At 45.5% G+C, this 22,516-nt stretch overlaps 1 protein-coding gene across 1 annotated transcript in view; it reads right to left on the bottom strand.

Annotated features, from left to right (window-relative positions):
- The window catches only part of KMT2A (lysine methyltransferase 2A), a 1,466,550-nt gene that overhangs the window by 1,255,555 nt on the left and 188,479 nt on the right, over positions 1 to 22,516 (bottom strand). Inside the window, exon 6 of the mRNA XM_085645838.1 lies at positions 21,713 to 21,777. Coding sequence (XP_085501964.1) covers positions 21,713 to 21,777 — 65 coding nt within the window. The remainder of the gene's footprint in view (positions 1 to 21,712; positions 21,778 to 22,516) is intronic.

Genomic DNA, 22,516 nt, shown 5'->3' with positions numbered 1-22,516 from the left:
AAGCAGAGAGGGAAACAGCGTACCTATACAAATCTGCACAGGCAAGGTGCTATGGTGAGGGAGACAGAGCAGGGAAAACATTGAAGGGACTACTCAGACCACCTAGGGAGGCGGACTACATAACGGAAATAACTACGGACATGAAGCACCCTGTGGGGGCTTCTGGGAGTCCCAAGGTCCACCAAGTAGGTGACTTCTCCCTTTTTCTCAACAATAGTGTGGGGTCCAGACCATTTGTCTTGGAGTGCTGCTGGGGCCACTGGCTCCAACACCCACACTTTCTGCCCTGGCTGGTAAACAGTCAGCACAGCCTTTTGGTCATGCCAAGCTTTCTGGAGTTCTTGGCTTGCCTCAAGGTTTTTAGAAGCCTTCTTCATATACTCTGCCATCCTAGAGCGGAGACCAAGTACATAATCCACTATATCAAGTTTGGGTTGTCTGAGAGGTCTCTCCCATCCTTCCCTTACTAAACATAGGGGTCCTCTTACAGGATGCCCAAACAAAAGCTCAAAAGGGCTGTAGCCAACCCCCTTTTGTGGGACCTCTCTGTAAGCAAACAGAAGGCAGGGTAAAAGGATGTCCCATCTTCGCCTAAGCTTGTCTGGTAAACCTTTTATCATTCCCTTTAGTGTCTTGTTGAATCTCTCAACAAGCCCATTGCACTGTGGGTGATAGGGTGTGGTGAACTTGTAGTTCACACCACACTCCTTCCACATTGCAGTCAAATATCCTGACATGAAGTTGGCACCTCTGTCAGAAATGACCTCCTTTGGAAAGCCCACTCTGGAGAATACTCCAAGCAGGGCCCTTGCCACAACAGGAGCTGTTGTGGTCCTGAGGGGAATAGCTTCTGGATACCTGGTGGCATGGTCCACTATCACCAGTATGAATCTGTGCCCAGATGCTGTTTGTGGGTCCATTGGTCCTACAATATCTATGCCCACTCTTTCAAAGGAAACCCCCACCACAGGTAGTGGTATGAGGGGGGCCTTTGTGGTGCCACCTGATTTGCCACTGGCTTGGCAGGTGACAAAGGAGCGACAAAACTCCTTGGTATCTTCTGACATATGGGGCCAGTGAAAGTGAGGGACAAGCCTGTCCCAAGTCTTGTTCTGGCCTACGTGTCCTGCAAGGGGAATATCATGGGCCAAGGTAAGAAGGAAGCCTCTGAACTTCAGTGGTATGACCAACCTCCTGGATGCACCAGGCTTGGGGTCTCTAGCCTCTGAATACAGCAGCCCTTCATCCCAATACACTCTATGGGTACCTTGAGCATTCCCTGCAGCCTCAGCAGCAGCCTGCTGTCAGAGGGGTTCAAGAGAGGGGCAGTCTAATTGTGCCTGCCTCAGATCTGCCCTTGAAGGTCCCCCTGTCCCAAGAAACTCAACCTGATCAGGTTCAAGTTCTTCTAGGACAGTTCCTTCAGGGCTCTCAGAATCATCCTCCTGTGAGGGCTGATCCAGTACCTGAGGCAGGGGGGGGGGGGAAGGCACAGCCTTTACCCTACTGCTCTTTCTCTTGGTTTGTGACTGGTCCATAGTTCCAGGATCCAGCACTTGTTCAGTGGTGCATTTTTTGGCCTGTGACCTGGTCACAGCAAGGACATGTGCATCTATCCCCAGCATTTCTGCATGGGTCCTATACTCCACTTCAGACAAAACTGAAGTTTCAAGATCATTGCCCAGTCAACACTCTACAGGAAGGTCTGAACTAACAACAACTTTCTTGAGGCCAGTTACCCTTCCCCAGGAGAAGTTAACAATTGCCACACTATGGGAGGTAGTGGCATTGCTAGCGTTGGTCACTAGGTAGTTCTCACCTAGTATGATCTGTCCAGGGTCCACAAAGGCAGGTGTCACCATTGTGACACTAGCCCCAGTGTCCCTGTAGGCCTGAGCCATTCTTAGGTTGATCAAAGGAGTCTGTCTGTACTTGCCCAGGTTACTGAGGCCTACAGTAGAGGACAAAGCTAAGTCCCCATCACAGATCAGAACAGCCTGAGTAGGTATCCTGACTAGGCCAGAATCCTCCTCAGTTCCCAGGGTTAACCTTACTACACCCTTTTGCTGGGAACCACCACTTACAGCTGAACTAGGGGGTACAGTTGCCTTAGGGGCAATGGTGGCTGGGGGCTTATCCTTTTTGGTGCACTCACTAAACCAATGTGAGTTGGACTTACAATAGTTGCACCATGGTTTCTTTTGGCCATCTTTCTTTTTATCCTTTTTGGGACCACCCTCCCCCTGAGCCTTTTGGGGGCCTGGTGGAGACTTCTGGTCTTTTTGTTTCTGATCATTACCCTTCTGGTCTGCCTTTTTCTGATTACCGCCCTGGTTCTGGTCTTTCTGCTTAACTCTAGTCCTGACCCATCTATCTGCCTTCTTTCCCAATTCTTGGGGAGAAGTCAGATCAGAATCAATCAGGTGTTGATGCAGTAGCTGGTTTTGACAGTTGTTAAGGATTTGTTCTCTCATGATCAAATTATACAATCCTGTATAGTCCTTAACCTTACTTCCCACTAGCCAGCCTTCCAGAGCCTTAGTGGCACAATCTACAAAGTCAGTCCAGTCCTGAGTCTGTGTCTTCTGGGTATCCCTGAACAACAACCTGTATTGTTCAGTGGTTAGGCCAAACCCATCAATTAGAGCACTCTTCAGGACAGTGTAATTGTCTGCATCCTCATCACTAACTGTGAGGAGCTTGTCTCTACCTTTCTCAGAGAAGGAGAGCCACAAGATAGCTGCCCACTGACTTTGGGGTACCTGCTGTACTTTGCAAGCCCTCTCCAAAGCAGTTATCCATTTGTGGATGTCATCCCCACACTTGTAGGGAGGGACAATCTTGCACAGGTTTCTATTATCATAGGTCCTGTCTCTATCCTTAGGGATATTGCTGCCACCAGTGGGTTCTAACCCACTTAACTTCTGCTCTCTGGCCAGAGCAAGCTTCTCCTTGGCAAGGGCAAGTTCTTCCCTCTCAATCCTTACACTAGCTTCCCTCATTCTGGCTTCATGCTCTTTTCTCGGGGGGGGGGGGGGGGGGGGGGGGGGGGAGTCATTCCCCTGTGAGAAGAGGCATTAGAAATGCCATCTTGTGGGACGTCGGGGGATATCTGGGTTATTGTAGTCGTCCCATGGGTCTGGGGATCCTGTAGGGGTGGGGTCTTGGGGCACATCCACTATATCGTGATATGGGTCCCCCTGATCATCATCGTCTGGAGACGGGGTTGGAGAGCGATGAGGTGGGGGTGGAGAGGGCGGAGGGGGGTGAGGTGGAGAGGGTGGAGGAGGTGGGGAAGGTATTCTGAAAGGAGAGGTAGCAGAGTCCTTGCTCTTTGGAGGTGGAGGCGGAGCTGGTTTGTCCAAATGTCTCTTTTTGGAAGAGAGTGCCAAATGTCCAGTTTTTGGATCCTTAGTGAGAGTCTTTTGCAAGGGATCCGGTGTAAATAGTTCCTGTAAAAGTGTTTGGTCCATCGGCATCGAAGATGTCGGGGCCGATGTCTTTTTAGGCTTTTCCGTGCACCGGATTTGGGAACCTCCGATTTCTTGGTCGGCGCCGAGATGGACTTCGGCTTGGAAGTGTCAGTGCCGAGGGCCTTATGGGGTTTGGTCGGTACCGAAGATGGCGTCAGTACAAAAGAGCTGGGTTTCGACCCCGAAGGCTTTGGTGCGGAGCTCGGTGTCGAGGTCGGTTTCTTTTTCGGTGCCGAAGTGTGTTTCTCGGCACCGCTGGTAGGCTGGCTCGAGCCCGAGCCGCCGGAAGGCTTACTTGGCTTCTTCACCGGGTCCGAAGGTGGGGTGTGTGAAGCAGCATCTCTGGTCTTGCTTAGGCCCGGAGGCGAAGGCGTGACCGAAGCATTTTTGGGTTTTGGCGCGGGTGTTGGGGGGGGGGGGGGGGGGGGGGGTTGGGGGGGGGGGTTAGGGTATAGTACTCACGACCCTCTGCGCCGGAGTGATGTCTTCCACATCGGATTTGTCGGCCTCGGAAGCACTGACGAGGTCGCCTTCGGTGCGCTGCTGCCCCGGATCTTCGATGTCGCCTCCGAAGATATCGACTGGAACGGAGGTCGAGGAGTGTGCCATGTTCCTTCTGGCTCTTCGGTCTCGAATAGTCTTTCGATCAGAAAGACTTACAGGCCGGACAGTCTCGAGCCTCGTGTTCAGGGGAGAGGCAGAGGTTGCATACCTCATGAAGATCGGTGTGGGGGAATTTGGACCCACATCGAGGGCACTTCTTGAATGGAGTGCTTTCCATCAGCCGGGACCGGAGCTTGGGTAGGCCCGAAGGCCGCCGTCGACTACTGGAACCGAAGATTTGTCGATGAGAAGGTGCGTTGATTGAGAAGATCGCGATCGAAACAATACCGCGATTTAAGGTGAGGATTCCGCTTCGATCGTCGAACTGGAAAATGTTCGGAACCGGAGCGTGAAGATTACATCCGAGCCCGATGGCGGAAAAAAACAATCTGAGGATGGAGCCGAAGCCCATGCGCAATACCATCCAAAGGAGGAGTCACCGACCTCGTGACTTCCAAAGACTTTCCAAGAGGAAAAACAAACTGCAAACATCCGGGCCCAACACCAGGTAGCGATCTATGCAAAAGTGAGTAATCTGCAGTTCATATGCCTCGAACATTATATATATCACGGTCAGTTTTTCACATTCAAAAACAACCAATAAAAACATCTCGATGCCATAACATGTGACTCATGATGTCACTTACTTTAGCCCTTGGACTTATGGTTATTGTAGTTCACATATTATACAGCCATATCATCCGATCATTATAGTAGATTACCAATATTGTCACTTTTTGAGAAGCCATTTACAATAATTGAGTATAATACATAAAGAGATGCACTACCCATCGACTCATTTTATGTGTGTCCACCCATTTCTATTAGCGGTATTCCCACCTATTTGTTTCCAATTTGGTATGTGTATATATTAGCGAAAATACGCTCCTCACTTTATTTGCATGTATATGTATATTTATATGGGGAACAGGTTTTAATTTGTCCCTACGATTTTTTTTTTTATATATGACGATTTGTCATACCCCATTATTGTTACAACAGTATTGGCCTCAGAGAACGTTCAATTAACGTTACTATTGGTAATCAAGTTTGAAAACTATGCTCTAATAGGTCCCCTCGAATTCAAAGCGAGATTCCGGTTTGTATTTACACAGTACTAGTATCAAAATGGACACAGGATAGAATATATATATATGTATACATATATATATGGACACTTAAAGCCCTCCAGTGGGCTTATAATCATCAGATATACATTTGGTGTGTATCTGTGGGAATATTATTTACTCCAAAGCTGTGTCATAATTCCAACCCCAGCGTCGCAAGAGTTTAACTGTGTGGAGTATCTTAGCTACAGAGGGTTCCTACTTACTAAGTTAGTTACTCTAAGGTGAGATGGCTGGCTTTTTTTAGAATTTTTTTTTTATTTTTTTTTATATATATATATATGTGTGTAGTTACTGTTTAACAAATCCCTCCTCAACTTCCTCTTTCAGGGGGTCTCTCGCCACTGTTTTTGTTTTCTCATCACGTGATCCTATAGGTGTACATATAACTCTTCACTTTGATTAAGACCCCATGGTGTGCAAGTCCTGAAGTTTAAAATTTGTCGCGATTCTCTGCGTCTCAGGTTTTTTTCTCGGTCCCCTCCTCTTTCATGTACTGGGATTGTCTCTAGGGCATAAAAGCGTAGGGATTTTCAATCTCCTCCATGGTGGCGGTCTATATGTTTGGCGACCGCGTTGCTCCTGTCTTTGTTGACCGTCGCTCGTACATGTTCGAGGATTCCCTTTTTTAGTTCACACTTGGTGCTGCCAATATATTTCTTCAGGCAAGGACATTCAATTACGTATACCACAAACTGGCTTTTACATGTGATAAAGTCTTTTATTTGCCATTTTCTGTCATCCGGCAAATTGACCTCAGTAATGTTTTTTGCAATTTGACAAACTCTACATGCATTGCACATTTTAAAATCCTTAGTTGTTAGCCATTGCATTCCCTTTTTTCTGTGATGGTTTTGATGGTGGCTATGGACTAGTTTGTCTCTCAGGTTCTTGGCACGACGGAACGTGATATGGGGATGTTTTCCCATAATTTCGCTTATAACTGGATCCAATTGTAGGAGCTTCCAGTTTTTTCGAAGAATGTCCCCTATTTGTTTGGCTTCCTTGGAATGGTCCAAGATTAGTCTTACTGTTGGGGTCAATTGATTAATTGCTCGACTCTTATCTCCTTTGTAGTTTGCATCCAAGATGTTTTGTCTTTTTTTCTCATTGGCCCGTTTCCAGCATTTTTGGATGAGACCTTTTTTATATCCACGATGTTTAAATCTTTTTGCTGTATTTTGGCTGTGTTCCACCCATTCCTGTTGTTCCGAACAAACTCTTCGTAATCTCAAGAATTCACCATACGGGATGTTGTCTTTCACTGATGTTTTGTGGAAGCTGTTTGCGTGTAAGGTTGAATTGGTGGAGGTTTCCTTTCTGTGTAATGTTGTTTCCAGTTTGTTGTTGGCAACATAGATCTCTGTATCAAGGAAAATAATCCTCTCACTGCTGATGTTATACGTGAACTTAAGAATGGCATCTGTTGAATTCAGAATCTTAAAGTATTCCTCGAATTCCTGTATCGTCCCATCCCACACTATCAGGAGGTCGTCAATGAATCTTAGCCACTTCATGATCTTGTTGACAAATTTATCGTTGTTAGGATGCCATGCCACTTGTTGCTCCCACCAACCCATGGTGAGGCATGCATATCCTGGACTGAAAGAGAAACCCATTGCACATCCCTTGGTTTGTATGTAAATTTCATCTCCGAAGAGGAATACGTTTTGGGTGAGGCACATCTGGATCATATCCATCAGCATTTGATTGTGATGTTTGAATTTGATGTCTCTTTCCTTGAGGAAATAGCTGCATGCTAATAGGCCAATATCATTTTCAATGTTAGTATAAAGCGATATCACGTCCATTGTGATCAACATGTAGGATGTTTGCCAGGGTAGTTCCTGTAGATGTCTTAAAAGGTCCGTTGTGTCTTTCAAATATGAACTTAAATTGAGTACAAAGGGCATCAAGAAGTAGTCAATATAACTAGCTATAGGTTCCAAAAGTGATCCTTTTGCGGATACTGTTGGTCGGCCAGGTGGTTTTGATGGATTTTTATGCACTTTGGGTAGAAAATATATTGTGGCTGTGATGGGATGTTCAGTAGTTAAGAATTTCCTTTCATCATCATCAATTAAGTTGGATTGTTGCCATCTCCAGATTTCTTTGTCTAAGTTTTCTTTGAAGCATTTTGTTGGATTCATCTCCAGTTTTTTGTAATATTCCTTATTTTTCAATTGAAGATGTGCTTCTGCCACATAATCTTGAGTGTCTAAGATAACAATATTTCCACCCTTATCCGCCCTTTTGATAGTTATTGTTTTGTCATCCATCAATTCCTTAAGGGCTGTTCTTTCTTCTCTTTTTAAATTATCCTGGTATTTACCTCCCCTTATTTTGTAAATTTCTTGTACCACCGCCTCTTGGAAGATGTCAATTTTATTGCCAGGAGGCAGTTGAGGATAAAAGCGCGAAGGTTTTTTTTTTTTCCCCCACTTAAGCCTGCTCTCATTTGTGGGCATGCTATCGATTCCCCAATGGTATATATGTCCTCCATTATATCCAGGTTAATTAAGGTCAAGAGGGCTGGCATATCAGTTGTTCTCAGGGTAGGTTCTTCTGCAACTATCACTTTTTTTTTTTGTACATTAATCAATTTGATTTTTTCTTCATTTTCTTTGTAGATTTTTGCAAGTTTGATCTTTCTAATATATTTATAAATGTCAATTCGTGTTTGTGCTAGGTCCATTGATTATGTTGGGCAGAAATTAATACCATGTTTTAATAGGGATATGGCGTTATTAGACAGGACATGCTTAGATAAGTTCATTATTACCAGTTCTTCTTTATCATCCAGAGTGTCAGTCCAGTTTATTTCGAGGTTTTCTGGCGCATGCTCCTTGTCCTGGTACCGGTCTCCTCGGGTCCACTTTTTTCTTTTTCCTCTTCTTGTTGGTTTCTTGATGTTGATGTGGGTGTCCGCTGTACCCATTTTCGCCCTTTGCCTCTTCCTCTTGATACTTGAGATTGGTTTTGATTTTGTTCCCAGAATCTTTGTTGGAGAACCAATCTCATGTCCCCTAAAAAATTCCTTGTGGATTGTTCTTCGCTCGATTCTCCATCTATGTCACTTGCTCCCGTAGATGTTAGTGATGTTAAACTGGTTGAGCTTGGTGCTCCTCTCGCCATTTGTCCCTGTTCTTTGTAGATGTCAAATTTTTTAGCATATGTAAATATGCGGCCCTGTGCGTAATCTTCTTTGTCCCTCTGGAATTTGGAATGCTTTCTCATTTTGACAACTTCTTCATGTTTATCAACAAATATCTCCAGGTCCTCTTTTAGTTTAGTCATTTCAGGATTCAATTCTATTGCAGCTAATTCTTTTTCCAGATTTTGTAGTTCATCTTTTATTTTTATTAACGCTATTTCTAAATGTTTTACCAATATAGCTATCAGGCCCAGTGAGGAATTTAATACATATTCCCCCCATTCTTGTAATAGTTCATTACCGGCATCCTGTTGACTCGGCATTAATGAGATTCTCAGTCCTCTCGGGACCCTGCATACTTCTAGATATTTTCTCAAAGCTGTGAGTTCCCACCATTTATTGATCTCTTTTTTGCTTAGTTTCTCCCACAACTTAAGTTTGCTGCGTGTGTCCGTCTTTCTATTTTCTGTATTCCGTTCTTTTCGATTTGTACCCTGTGATGTTGTATCTTGTTCAAAGAAGGAGGTCAGGTTTTCGTTCCGTTTGGCATCACGTTTTTCCATATTTTATATATATATATATATATATAAATATATATATATTTTTAATTTTTTTTTTACCTACTGGCAGTCGCCAGTAGGTAGTTATAGTTAGGACCTATTTTCTATAGGAAATCCGCAACATTCTATTTGGAATAACGTTGGCGCCGATTGACGAATCTTCGCAAACTTTTCCAAACTTTTGGCCAGCTCCAGTCGGCTCCTAGCCTGAAATTTTCACAGTGATTCGTCAAGCGGGGGCCGAGAAAAATGGGGGGTCCCGAAACGCGTTTTCCCCATGCATTTTCCCATAGGGCCTGTTGACGCAGCTACAGCCCGAACTGCTGAACGGAGTTACACCAAATTTGGCAGTTCAGACTCGTGCCTTTTGCTTAAATGGTGTAAATCCGTTCAGTAGTTTCTGAGAAAATTAGAGTTAAAAAGATAGATATATCTGTGCGGAGCTTACCACACATCTCATCGTGAGATCTGATTGGCTGTCAGTACTTCATCCAAGAAGTGTTGGCAGCCATCTTGGGACCAATATACATGATAGCACCTCATTAAAAAGCATTGCAGTTAATAGAAGGTTTTAAGACTTTAGTTACATTATAAATCATTTGTTGATGGTACCATACTCATTTTAGGAATTGTGGTGTGTTCTAAGGTGATTTTACCATGTGAAAAAGCCTTCTGCTGTGATATCATGAATCATGTTCGAGAGAAAACTATTTTCTCATGCTTTTCCCACAGAGGTTTCGAAGGTGATCTATAAGCTAAACTGAGAGCATATTTTCTGTAAATTCACATTATCTTTCTCAGTCATGTGAGAATGAAGTCTGACATTCTCAGTAAAACATGTACATCCAACAAGGGCAGAGACTGTCAGTTGATTCCTTTGTGTTCTACTGCAGCTTTCCAGAGTGTTCTAAAGAACAACTAGAGCGCTAACAGTCCTACGTATGAAAAACGTATTGCACACCTGAAGTGGTAACTCTTAAAACATTTAATTTAAAAAGGAACAAAATGAGGGGGTTCATTTTGCCATAGAAAGTATGATTAGTGCTGCAGAAAGAAAAATTAGGGCACATTTTGAGTGACTTCTCAAATCCTCTTCTATTTCATTAAAAAATTCTGACATGCAGACAGAAACATGCACTTTCAATACCAGCAGCAGACTTCCCTGGTGAGCAGTAGCTTTACTACAGTGATCTAATAAGCAACTAGAGTGCTAACATTCTGAATTTATGGCAAATGTGGGACACATCTGAATGCCTTCTTGATGGAATCAAAGTAAAAAACTGAAAGTATTTCCTACTGAGGAGACTCTAGTAAATGAGGAAATTAGCAAACTTCATAACAAATAAGTCTCCCAAAATGGCCACCAGAGACAAAAGAGCCCAAATGTAGCACAAATAAACACACATTAAAAAACATAACGGAACAAACTGGCACCGTGCCTTTAAGACCTCCAAGACCTCCTCAAGCCCATCATGCCCCACAGGTGATAGTTAGGTCAGGTCTTTTCTCATGGAACAAGAAAAACCTTTGAGATAATAATAATATCATAGCTGCTGTATTACGTATTCATCCAGGGAAAAGGGAGTGTTGCTTACGACTATGATGAGTATCCCCCTGGAAGAGAACTAGTATTACAGTTAAGTAACTTATCCTTCTCTTCCACGGGTTACTCATCAATAGTTCTAAACACTTAATAGAATAGCAAGCCCATCCCTCAACGCAAGCTGACAAATACACTATCCGCAATTAGCAGCTAATGGCGGATAATGCGAGCGAAGGTGTGTACCGACCGCCAAGTGGCAGCTTTAAAGATCTCAGCAATGGGTACATTTCTAAGCAAGGCAGCAGTGGTGGCCTTACTCCTTGTAGAATGAGCTTTAGGCCTACAAGGCAGGCGTTTGCTGGCTAACTGGTAAGCAAGGGAGATGCAAAAGACCATCCACCTAAGGATCATTTGCTTGGAAGAAGGTAAACTAGAGTGCATTGGCCATAATAAATAAACAAATGATCGGATTGTATCATCAGTTTGGTTGTGTCAAGGTAAAACTTCCGAAGCCTTTCAAGATATTGGGAGTGTAAACCCCTTTCTGGTGGTGTGGAAGGGTTTGGAAAAAACGTGGGTAGGATAAAACTCTGATTGATATGGAAATAGGAGATTACCTTAGGCAAAAAACTAGGGTGTATTCTCACACCCACCCTGTTTGAATGGAAAATCAAAGAGGGCTCTTTTGCACAAAGAACCTGAATTTTACTTACTCTGCGTGCGGAAGAGATAGCTAGTAAGAAAGCAGTATTCCAGGTAAGGTGTTGTAGAGACGCCTTGTGCATGGGCTCTCAAGGAGGGACCATTAATTTGGAGAGAACCACATTAAGCTCCCAGGAAGGACATGGTGATCTTATAGGAGGATAAACCTTTTTTAAACTTTCGACGAAGTTCTTGACTACAGACATTTGGAAAAAGGAAACCTGTGTGGGTGATTTTCCGTAGGCTGTAATGGTCACCAGATGCCCTTTTACAGATGTGAACTGAAATCCAAATTTGGCCAAGTGTAACAAATAAGGCAAGTTTATCTGTTCTTGATCTAGAATAGGATGAGGACGATTGCTAATGCACCATAAGTAGAAACGCTTCAATTTAAAAAGCATAAGATTTCCTGGTAGAAGGCCTTCTAGTGTCTCACAAAATATCCATACAGTCTTGGGAAAGGCCTAGGTGTCCGAATTGCAAGAATTCAGCCTTCAAGCTGAGAGAGAGAAGGTTGGAGTGAAAAACCTTCCCCTCTCACTTGGAGAGGAGATACAGTTTACCTGGCAACCTCCAGTGTGGGGTTTCGGGAAGTTGAAGGTCGGGATACCACCACTGGCGAGGCAACTCCAGGGCGATCAGGATCATCCTGGTCTTGGCTCTGAAACTTGTTGATGACCATAGGAATGAAAGGTATTGGAGGAAAAGCGTACAGTAATGCCTCTGGTCGGTTGATCTAAAGAGCATTACTCTTGGATCCCGCTTGGGGATATCAGGATGCAGAGAAGCGGCATTTTGCGTTTGATCCATACGCAAACAGGTCGTTTTGTGGCATTCCCCACTGTTGGAAAATGGCCTGAGCGACGTCATCGTTTAGTACCTAGTCATGAGCTTCTGCCAAGAAGCAACTGAGGGAGTCGCCATGCAGATTGAGTGCACCTGGCAGATGGATTGCAGAGATTGGCAGATCTCTGGCAAGTAGCCAAGTCCATATGTGTAAGAAAGTGTCTCTGTATATACCTAAAGGCTAAAGTTAGATATAACCTTACTCTAAAGTGGTAGCTTGGTCGAGCAGTAAGGCAGTATCAGAGGACAGTGTAAAGCATTTGTTGCACACACTCAGTCTGCAAATGGTCTCACACACTCAATAACTGAACTCTAGGCCAATGGTTTTGTATAAAAATATATAGTTGTTTTATTTTAGAACCAACAATGGGTATCAAACTATACTTTCTCAGAATGAGATGCTTTAGATAAATACTTTCAATAGGCAATAGACTTTTGAATGCAAAAGATACAGTTGTTGCAATAGGCAACACAATTTCAAACACAAGATAACATTGAGCTCAATGGGAATTTCTAGTTAAATGCAATTGATTATTTTTTGGATTACTTTTCTTACCACAGGACTGGATCCTAGACTTAGTCCTGGGACATCTCCTGTAAACAGTTGAGTAAAAACGTTTTGGTTACAGTTGTGATTTTTAAGGAATATTATTGTATTTTAAAAGTTGACACTTGGAAACTTTTTCACATAGAATCACCAATGTTATCCTATGGGAGGAAATTCACTTAGCAGGTACGTGTGGTTATTGTTACTTTTTCTAACTCAGTGTTGGATCCTGGATCCAGCACTGGGGCATCTCCTGTAAACAGTTGAAAGAATGTGTTTTTGCTATACAGGCGATTTTTAACGAATATTTGTAAGTTTGCAAAATCGACACTTAGAAGAATTTCTGGTGAAAACGAGGCAATGTTATCCTATGGAAGGAAAATCAAGTTATAGGTAATTACGGTTGTAATTACTTTTCAGGGTCAGTGCTGGGCACCAAGATCCAGCACTGGGATCTCTCCTGATAACAGGTGAGTAAATTCGTTTTCGTAATTCGGCGGATTGTAGATGAATATTTGAAAGTTTCACAACTCGACACTTGGAAGAATTTCCAAGTAAAACCAGTCAATGTTACCCTATGGAAGAGAAGTGAGTTATTGGCTTTTGGGTAAGTACTCGACTGGCAGAGTTAAAGTTCTGGGCATAGACTCAGGGGTCTCCCAGGGTCAGGTAAGTACAGTTGTTACACCCTGAGCGGCAATGGGGCAGCCGGGTGCAGAGCGAGTTAGGCCCAATGCTATCCTAAGGGAGGCAGGGGGCCTTTGGTTGGTGGCTGCTGGCTAGCAGGCCACGCGGCTGTGGGAGCTGGGCTCCTGGTCACTTGCTCAGGGAAAATGGGGAAGTAGATTAGAAAAGAGGTTGCACTCCCAGGGGCACTCGGGCGGCTGGATGCAGGGTGCTTTTGAGCCGTCGGGCGCTCAATGGATTTCAATGGAGAAGCTCAAGAACGAACAAAGGCAGCAAGCTCGGGGACGAAGATTCCTCAGCTGCGGCCACCACTTCGAGAGGTAAGTTGGGTAGCTGGATGATAGGTAGGCACCCAGGAGTTGGGCACCAGGTGCAAGGGTGCCTTTTGTTGTCAGGAAATCTTACCCTCTGCTGGTCGCGGTTGTAGGGGTCCCTGGTTCTGAGGCTGCAGGCGACGTCAGGAACGTCGAGGTGGGTCCTTGGGTACTGGATTCGGGGTCACAGTCGCCAGGGGGACATCCTCGTGGTCTTTGTTCACTCCAGCACAGGCCAGGCTTGGCAGGGGCAGTGTGCGCGGTTCCTGGCTGATGCCAGGGGTCAGTTACTTGCTTTGAGCAGTACCACTGCTCGTGGAAGTCCCAGGTAGTTAGAGTCACAAGGCAGTCCGGTCCTCCGGGGTGTTTGAGGTTGCTGACGACTGGAGATGCCGGGGTTTAGCAGGAGCAGGTTCGAGGGTCGACAGGCCGGTAGGGCTGGGGCCAAATCAGTTGGTGTCTTCCTCTTGTTAGCAGCTGCATGGCAGGTCTTCTTGTTTCTTGATTTTCTTTCTTGTTTCGGAATCTGGATCTGAGGAAAGAAGGTTCAGGGTGCCCCTAAATACTAAATTTAGGGGCGTTACAGGTAGGTAAAGGGCAGGGACCAATGGGTCCCCTCCCTGGGGTGGGTACACCCCCTATTCTGCCACTCTCCTGTGGGAGGGGGGCAGTAGCCTAGTCCTGATTGGGCAGGGCTTCACATCTTCAAGATGGCGAGAGCCCAGAGATGTGCTTCACCTCACCTCCCCCACCTGAGGGGTGGGGTTGGCAGAGGCTGGCACACCCCCTTTCCTTCCTTGGGGTTTCCGGACAGTCTTCCCGCCAGAGTGGTGGGTCAGAACCGGTAGGGGCCAGTTGCTGAGTACAGCAAGTGGCCTGGAGAAGCTCACAAAGTCGGCATGCCTTTGAAGCTTCCCCTGCCCATCCTGGGGGAGGAGACCTAGCACCTCGCCCAGGATGTGCATTGTTGCAGGCCCAGGAGAGTGGATGGCTCTCTACCCAGGGGTCCAGCAACATGTCTGCTGTGTGGCAGCTTTGGCAGCCCCTCAGACAAGACGTGGATTGTAGGTGAAGTTCAGGGGGCATCTCTAAGATGCCCTCTGTCGTGCATTGTACATTAAATCCCACACTGGCATCAGTGCGGGTTTAATGTGCTGAGAAGTTTGATACCAATCTTCTCAGTCTTCAGTGTAGCCATCATGGTGCTGTGGAGTTCGTGTTGACGATCTCCCAGTACCATATACTCTTAAATGGCAGCACTGCACTTACAGTGCCCAGGGATGGACCTGGGTACTGTAGGGCATAGAGCTCATGCACCTGTACCCACGCCACTGGCATAGGGCACCCAGCTAGAGGGGTGGCTGATGTATGCCAGGGCAGTGTGTGTTGTGGGCATGGCACACAGGGATGTGTGCCATGTCAACTCTGTTTTGTTCTGCACCTAGACACTCAGCCTGCAAGGGCAGTGTTTGTATGTCAGGGTACAGGGCCTCTAAGGGTGGCACAATAAGTGCTGCAGCCCTTAGGGGCCTTCTCTGGTCACAAGGCCCTGGGTACCTAGTGTACCATTTACCAAGGGTTGACATGTGGCCAGAGATGCCAATTGGGTTTTTGCTGTTAGGCCTTTTTTTAGGGAGGGAACACAGGCCCTGGGCACCTGATTGGCAGGAGCCCAGGGCACAGCAAAGAAAAGTGCATCAGTTATCAGGCAAAAAGTGGGGGGTTACTGCAAAAGAAACCCACTTCCTTACAATATGGCTTCAGCCTCCAGAGATAGGGGCCGTGACCTGGTTCCTTCCTGCTTGATCAAATAATGCATTGTGGTCATATTGTCTGTTTGAACCAAAAAGGGATGTGTCTGAATGTAGGGGTAAAAGGACTTGAGTGCGAGATGGACTGCCCTCAGCTCCAACATGTTGATATGGTACAACTTTTCCATTTCAGACCACAGACCTTGAACTTGCAGAGGGCCCATATGGCTCACCAACCCTTGAGCTAAGCATTCGTAATTAGTGTTTGCGTAGGAGGGTCCTGGTGAAAAGGCACTCATGTGAGATGAGGGCATTTCAACCACCATTGGAGTGAATTCTTGGCCATCGGAGACAGGATCACCCTGTCTTCCCAGAGGCCAGAGAACTGCAACCAATGGTCTTCCAATGCCTGCTGGAGAGGACGCATGTGAAGTCTGGTATTGGGAACAATGTAGATGCAAGACGCCATGGGCCACAACAGAGAGGCCACCTGTCTGGCCGATGGATAAGGAGTGTGAAGGAGAGTGAGACACTTGTTGATTGAGGATACAGTTTTTGGAATCCAGGATTACCCGCAGGTAGTGAATCATTGCATTGGATTGAGAATGGATTTTCTGAAGTGGGTTTATAGGCCCAACTGTTGCAGCACTTTTATGCAGGTCTTAAAGGTGTTCCTGCGCGAGGAGTGGTGGGGAACTTTTGATTAGCCAGTCTGAGTACGGGTAGAAAAAAGCTTCCTTCTCCGCAAGTAAGCAGCTACCACCGCCATGCATTTGGAGAAAATGCAAGGTGCTGACTTGAGCGCAATTGGTAGTGCTTGGATGGCACTCTGAAACGCAAGAACATCCGGTGTTTCTTGATGACCGAAATGTGGAAGTAGGCATCCTGTAGATCGATGGCGCACAACCAGTACCTCTGATGGAGTCGGGGGTAGATCTGGTGAAGGGCAAGCATCTTAAACTTCCTTGCGGATGAACTTGTTTAAGAGACTTAAGTCTAGAACGAGTCTGTACTCTTGATTTGACCCCTTTCTTCGCATGAGTAATAGCAGGAGCACATTCCTATGCCTTCTTGAGAGACCAGAACCTTATCGATGGCGTTTTTTTGAAGCAGAATGGAGACTTCTGCTTGTAGCAAGTCTTTTTGATGACAAGAAGTTCTCCTTGGTGGAACCACAGGAGGCGGAGACTTGAATCTGATTGAGTAGCCATTCTGAACTATATTGAGCACCCATTTCTCGATTGTTATTTAGCGCCAATCGCCTTGGAGTGATACAATACTTCCTCCCTACCAGAGTGGGAAACGAAGACTGGGGAAGGGACGCTCATTGCTTTGCTTTGTTTTGGCCAAGGAGGCCGATGGACGAGGGGCTGCCCTTCCTCGGGCGGGATGGTAAGGTGACCAGGCCTCGTGGTGTTGCTGCATTGTCCACTCAGGGGTTTGAACCCTCTGCTGGTAAGGGTGATTATCGTAGGGGCGGAATGTAAATTTCTCGACATCGACAAGGGTTGCGATGTCGACCAACAGCACCTGTCCTTTGCCAGTGAGCCAGAGGTCTGTAGGACTGGTGTCAACCGGTGGTGCGACGGCGAGAGTCTTTACATTGAACTGTGAGAGTCTGGTGGTTGTTTCAACGACAATCTCTTGTGCGACATCGAGCGGCAAGAGGGTTGCCTCACGCCTTGACGCTCATGCATGCGGCATCGTCAACTTTCTCTGGGTTGACGTGGCTGTAGCCGAATGTCTCAACAGTGATCTCTCCACCGTCGGGTGTTTCAATGACGATGCATGCTTGGATGGCCTCTCTAAGACGTCGACGGGGAACAAGTATTTCATGCAACGTCGACCTCCTACCTGTTGACGGCGATGGAGAATGGCGTTTTTGGCGTCTCTTCTCCATTGTCCCACTGTGTTCAGGTATTTCACGAGAGGAGTGCTCTATGAAAGGGGTTTGAGACCCTCCAAGGTCACTTGAAGTTCATACCTTTCTTCTCTCTTGCAGGGCATGCAGTCTAATCTTTTCTGTCTCACAATGTTAGTCACTGTTGACAGCAGTATAGAGTCTGTCTGATGAGAAGACAGCAAACACACAATACAGAGCGCGGGCCAGATTTTGCCATAAGGTCATATTTTAAATGAAGATGGCATTTTGTGACCGATTTTTTTTTAACATTTAGTCAGAAAAGTAGTTCGAGGCACACCAGGTACTAAAAACCGTCGAGCGAATTCAAAAAATGTTTCTGAAGAGAAAATTTTGACAGGAATGACAGACTCCAGGGTCCTCGCAAAAGGAACCGGAACAAAGAACTGATCCAACTGTCACCTGTGGGGCATGATGGGATTAAGGAGATCTTAAAGCGACAGTGCCAGTTTGTTCCGTTATGTTTTTTAATGCAAATAATCACAAAGAAGGGGGCCCCTGGGCAAATACATAGGCATGGGGAGCAGGGGAAAAGACAATCTCAGGGGGAGACATTGAAAACTGATGACTACAGCACAGGAGTATGTATGATCTCTGTGTATGTGTGAATGAATGAGTATGCAATGGTTTGAGAGAATGAGTGTAGTGTAGTGTTATTGTTGCACCTGGGTTTTTTGTAAACCTTTGTACATTTTTTAACATCCATTGATTGTATATTTATGATTCTTTGTGATTTGAGATAACAAATTTGATGCAATTTAACTTACAAATATTTTTTATTTGAAAATATTATTTTAAATGAAAAATTCAATGCAATTTTGGCATTCTTTAGCCTTAATTTATATAAGCTACATATGTGTATCTACAACCCCCCCCCCCCTCCCCCCACAGGTTACAGGGACGTTTTTGTTCGGCTCAGATTTCACTCGTACAAAATCAGTGCCATTCAGCAGTTATAGCTGGCTCAGTTAATGATAACTAGCACCCCCGCAATGTACTGCTTATGAGCGAATATATACCATAACATCGCATTTACAACGCATGCGATTACAACGTGGTTGTTACAATGACCAGCTTGTTACATCGCAGTACATTACAAACCAAGTCGTTACACCGACTTACTATTCCTAAGTCCAGTGCGCCATCTAGAGCATTATTTACTATTCCAACTCCAGTGTGCGCAACAGTAGAGAAGGAGCTGGAATAGTAAATTACACTATTCCTTAGTTTAGAGCGCCATCTAGACCAAGTTGTAACGACTTGTGTTGTAATGTACTGTAATGTAACAACGCGGTTGTTGTAACAACCGCGTTGTAATGGTAACGCGATATGATGACCGCGTTGTTAAGGCTGTTTCTCCTTATGACCTCACATAGTACATCACTCATGACATGGTCAGTGACATCACTAATGACATATCAAATTACCTCTAAAATGACATCACTGATGACATAATCCAGTGACTGAGTGTTTTAAAAATGTGTATTGGTGAATCAGTGGGTGTATAAGAGCCTGTATGGATGATTCAGTGAGTGTATGACTGACTGTATAAGTGAGTGATTAGGTGCCTTACTATCTATGGGTAAGTGACTGGTTGTTTGAATGTTTGTATCTGTCTGACAGTTGGTGTCTAAGTGGCTGTATGGGTGTATGAGTGGGTACCTGAGTGGCTGTAAGGGTGATTGATTGGTTGTCTGAGTACCTGTATTGGTGTCTGAGAGTCTGTGTAGGAGGGTGAGTGTGTGTGTGTGACTGACAGTATGGTTTGAGTGAGTGTGTGGGTGGGTGGGTGTGTGTGCGTGAATGTTTGTGTGTGGGGCTGTATGGGTGACCGAATGTGTATAGCTGTGTGGGTGCATGAGTCAGTGATATATGGGTGAGTAACTGGGTACGTGAAAGGCAATATAGGTGAGTGATGGGGCCTATAAGTGCCTGTATGGTGAGTGAGTGAATGTGAGAGTGGCTGTATGAGTGAGTAGGTGGTAGTTTATGTAGGAGTAAGCAGGTGTGTAACTGTATGGATAAGTGGCTGTGTGATTGACTAGGGGTGAGTTAGTAGGTGTGTGAGTAGCTCTATTGGTGAGTGGCTGTATGAGTAGATATGTCAGGGGCTGTATTAGTAAGTGGAAGTATGAGTGGCTGTTTGAGTGAATGAGTGGCTGTATGAGTGATTGAGTGGATGTGTGTGTGGATCTATGAATCCCTGAGTGGGTGTTTAAGTACTGGTATGGGTCTGTGAATGGGTTTGTGAATGGTTGTGTGTGAGTGGGTGTATAAAATGATCTATCGGGGTGTGAGTGGGTGAGTCAGTGATTCTGTGGATGATGTCATCAGTGATGCCATCAGTAATGTCATTAGAGATGTCATCAGTGATGTCACTGACCATGTCATGAGTGATATGTGAGGTCATAAACAGTGCATTGCAGGGGCTCGCGCTATAGTTTGCTCAACTAACTATAACTGCTGAATTTCACTGGTTTTGTACGAGTGAAATCCAAGTCTGACTATTTTTCATATTTAAGGGGGAGGGGGCTGCATAGCTCCCCTCCAGGGTTGATTTCAGTCACAGGAAACCCGCCCCCAGGGGCCTGGCATGTAGTGTGGGTGCCATGGTCCCACCCAGGTCACCCAGTTACATTTGCTGGGAACTGCGGGGGGAGCGTGAAGGTCCCTGCAGTACCTGCCGGCTCCCCACCTCCTGTGGGCAGGGAAACAGAAATATGCTCCACTTTCAGCAAGCGCAAGCCTTTTATGCTCCCACTTGCTGAAAGTGGAATGTTTGCTATGGCTTAGTGGGAGTGGTGCTCCAGCCAAGCCATAGCAAACTGCAATGTCCCAGGGGTGGGCACCCCGGGACATTGCTGGAGCCGGCCCTGGTGGTCCCCAGTACCATCTGGGGTGCCAGGAAGGGGGCAGTGTGGCCCCTCTCCTTTCATCATGTATACCCGGGGCAGGTGGTGATCCCCAGGGACATGCGGGCCCCCTGCATTCCTAAGTGCCCCAGGCAGATGGCAGTCCCCAGGGCTTTGTACAAGTCTAGGAGGGGGGTCCCATGAGCCCCCTCCTTCATGCTCCCCAGGATTTGGCCCAGCCAGGGGCTTAAAAAAACAAAAAGAAAAAAAAAAAAGACGCGCGTGAGCCAGCGCGTATTTTGTTGTTGCCGTGGACCCCGTCCACCATATCGGGGGGAGGGGTCAGGGTATCCCTACCCTGCTCCCTTTTCATAATTTTTTACTTTTTTTGTGGGAATCCACTTCAAGACAAATCCCAAGATGGCTGCCAACACTTCCTGGTTGAAGGGTTGGCAGCCAATCAAATTTTAGTAGGATCCACGAGTCCACTGCAAGGACTCGCGTACCCAGATATCTATATTTTTAAAACTTTAATATCTCTGAAACTACTGAATGGATTAACACAAAATCACAAAAAGCACACTTTCTGGACCAACATCTAGCTTTCTACCACATTTGGTGTAATTCTGTTCTGCAGTTCGTGCTGTAGTCGTGATTAAAAGATGAAAAACCCCTATAGACATAATATGGGGAAAATGTGTTTTGGGGCCCCACTATTCGCTCGACCCCTGCTTGACGGTTCACCCGGAAACTTTCAATGCAGCAGTTGAACCAAAATGGGGATCTATTGTAAACATTTCGCAAAGATTCGTCACAAGGCCCCAAGGTTATTGGCATAACAAAAATGTTTTTCCTATGGAAACTTTGGTCCTAACTACAACTACCCTACTGACGACTGCTAATATGATATATATATATATAAATATCTCCAGTTTCTTCAATGGGCATCCAGGAACAGAAAAGGACACAGACCACCTGGGATGCTATAGATAAGTTTATTGGTGATTGCACAACTCACACGTGACGCGTTTCGGCCGCAGCTGCGGCCTTGATCACACACACACATATATATATATATATATATAAAAATCGCTCCCGCGATCGCTCACAAAATATCTGTAACATACATGTATATATTTGATATGTGCTCCGGGGTCCCCGCAAGTTGGCGGGACTGCTCAGTGCTTATGACTATTGATGAGTATACGCTGTAAGAGAAGTTATGTTCCACGATCTTACACACATGCACTGGCATTCTACCATTCATAACTTTCGGAGCAGCTAAGCTACAATATTTTAACTAATTTTTAGACCTTATGGTGGATTTTCATATTTCTCCATTTAGTTTTTAAAAGATCAAAAATGTAAAGCAAACATTTACTCTACCTAGGTTTATTGAGTTTCACTTTGGGTGTGTTGCTTGCCACATCAAGCTAGTTCATAATTCATTGACATTTAAAAAAAAAAAAGTAAATGCTGATTCTTGGTGTCAGGACTTTTGGTTTTCATAAAGGGTCAACTTCAGCTTCCCCAACACATTTCTTCTCAGAGGAAATGGGAAACTTTGAGAAGGACACCTCGACATGTACACACCGTCAGTTTGCAGGCCCTCAGTCTCCCAACATGCCTTACCTTTGGCTTGTTTCTGAAGATAGGCTTTGGATGGCATCCACTGCAGATTCTGACATTTTCTCATCCTGTAGACGAAAGAGACACATTGAAATTACATTCAAAAGCAACATAAAATCATGAGCTACCGCTCACAAAATGCACAATACATGTGTGTGTACAGAATCTGCAATACCTGAAACAATGATGACCTTTGGATACTTGTCATTACACGTTTCCAAGCTCCACGATGGCTTCACTGTATCCAAAGATGTTTGGTACCAAACATTTCATCTCAATAAACCCTCACTAATGCCAGTGTTAGATGTATTACTAAATGCACACAGGAGTCCCTTTACAGAGTCACCTGAAACCCCACCAATGACTGGTTTGGTCTCGGACTAGCCTTAGCCAACCTGCCACCACCAGAACTCATGGAGAGAAAGCGAGCACTCTCAGCGGCCGGGAAACAGAGCCTGCTCTGGGCGGGGGTGCTTCACATCTCCTCCAGGCCTGGAAGCCCTTCCAAGGAGGAAAGCTTCAAAGGCAATGCCACCTTTGAAATGTAACCCAGACAGCTTCAGATAGTGGAGGATGCCAACACTCCTTCCCTGCTCCATATTTGGCAGGAGGACAGGCGGGAAAATTAGTTAAACAAGGAGGTGTGTCCACGTTCAACCAGCATCACCCCTCAGGTGGGACAGGTGATTGTGGACACAATTTTTCCAATTTCTCCATCTTGGGATTGCAGGCATAAGCCTGTCAGAGCTAGGGTAGCGCCTTTTCCCACAGGAAGTGGTAATTTAGAGGGTTTAGACACCCTAAAGG

Source organism: Triturus cristatus, chromosome 3_1 (genome assembly GCF_964204655.1).
Source record: "Triturus cristatus chromosome 3_1, aTriCri1.1, whole genome shotgun sequence".
NCBI lineage: Eukaryota > Metazoa > Chordata > Amphibia > Caudata > Salamandridae > Triturus > Triturus cristatus.
The sequence above is the reverse complement of the archived record's forward strand: the minus strand, read 5'-3'. Positions and strand labels throughout refer to the sequence as shown.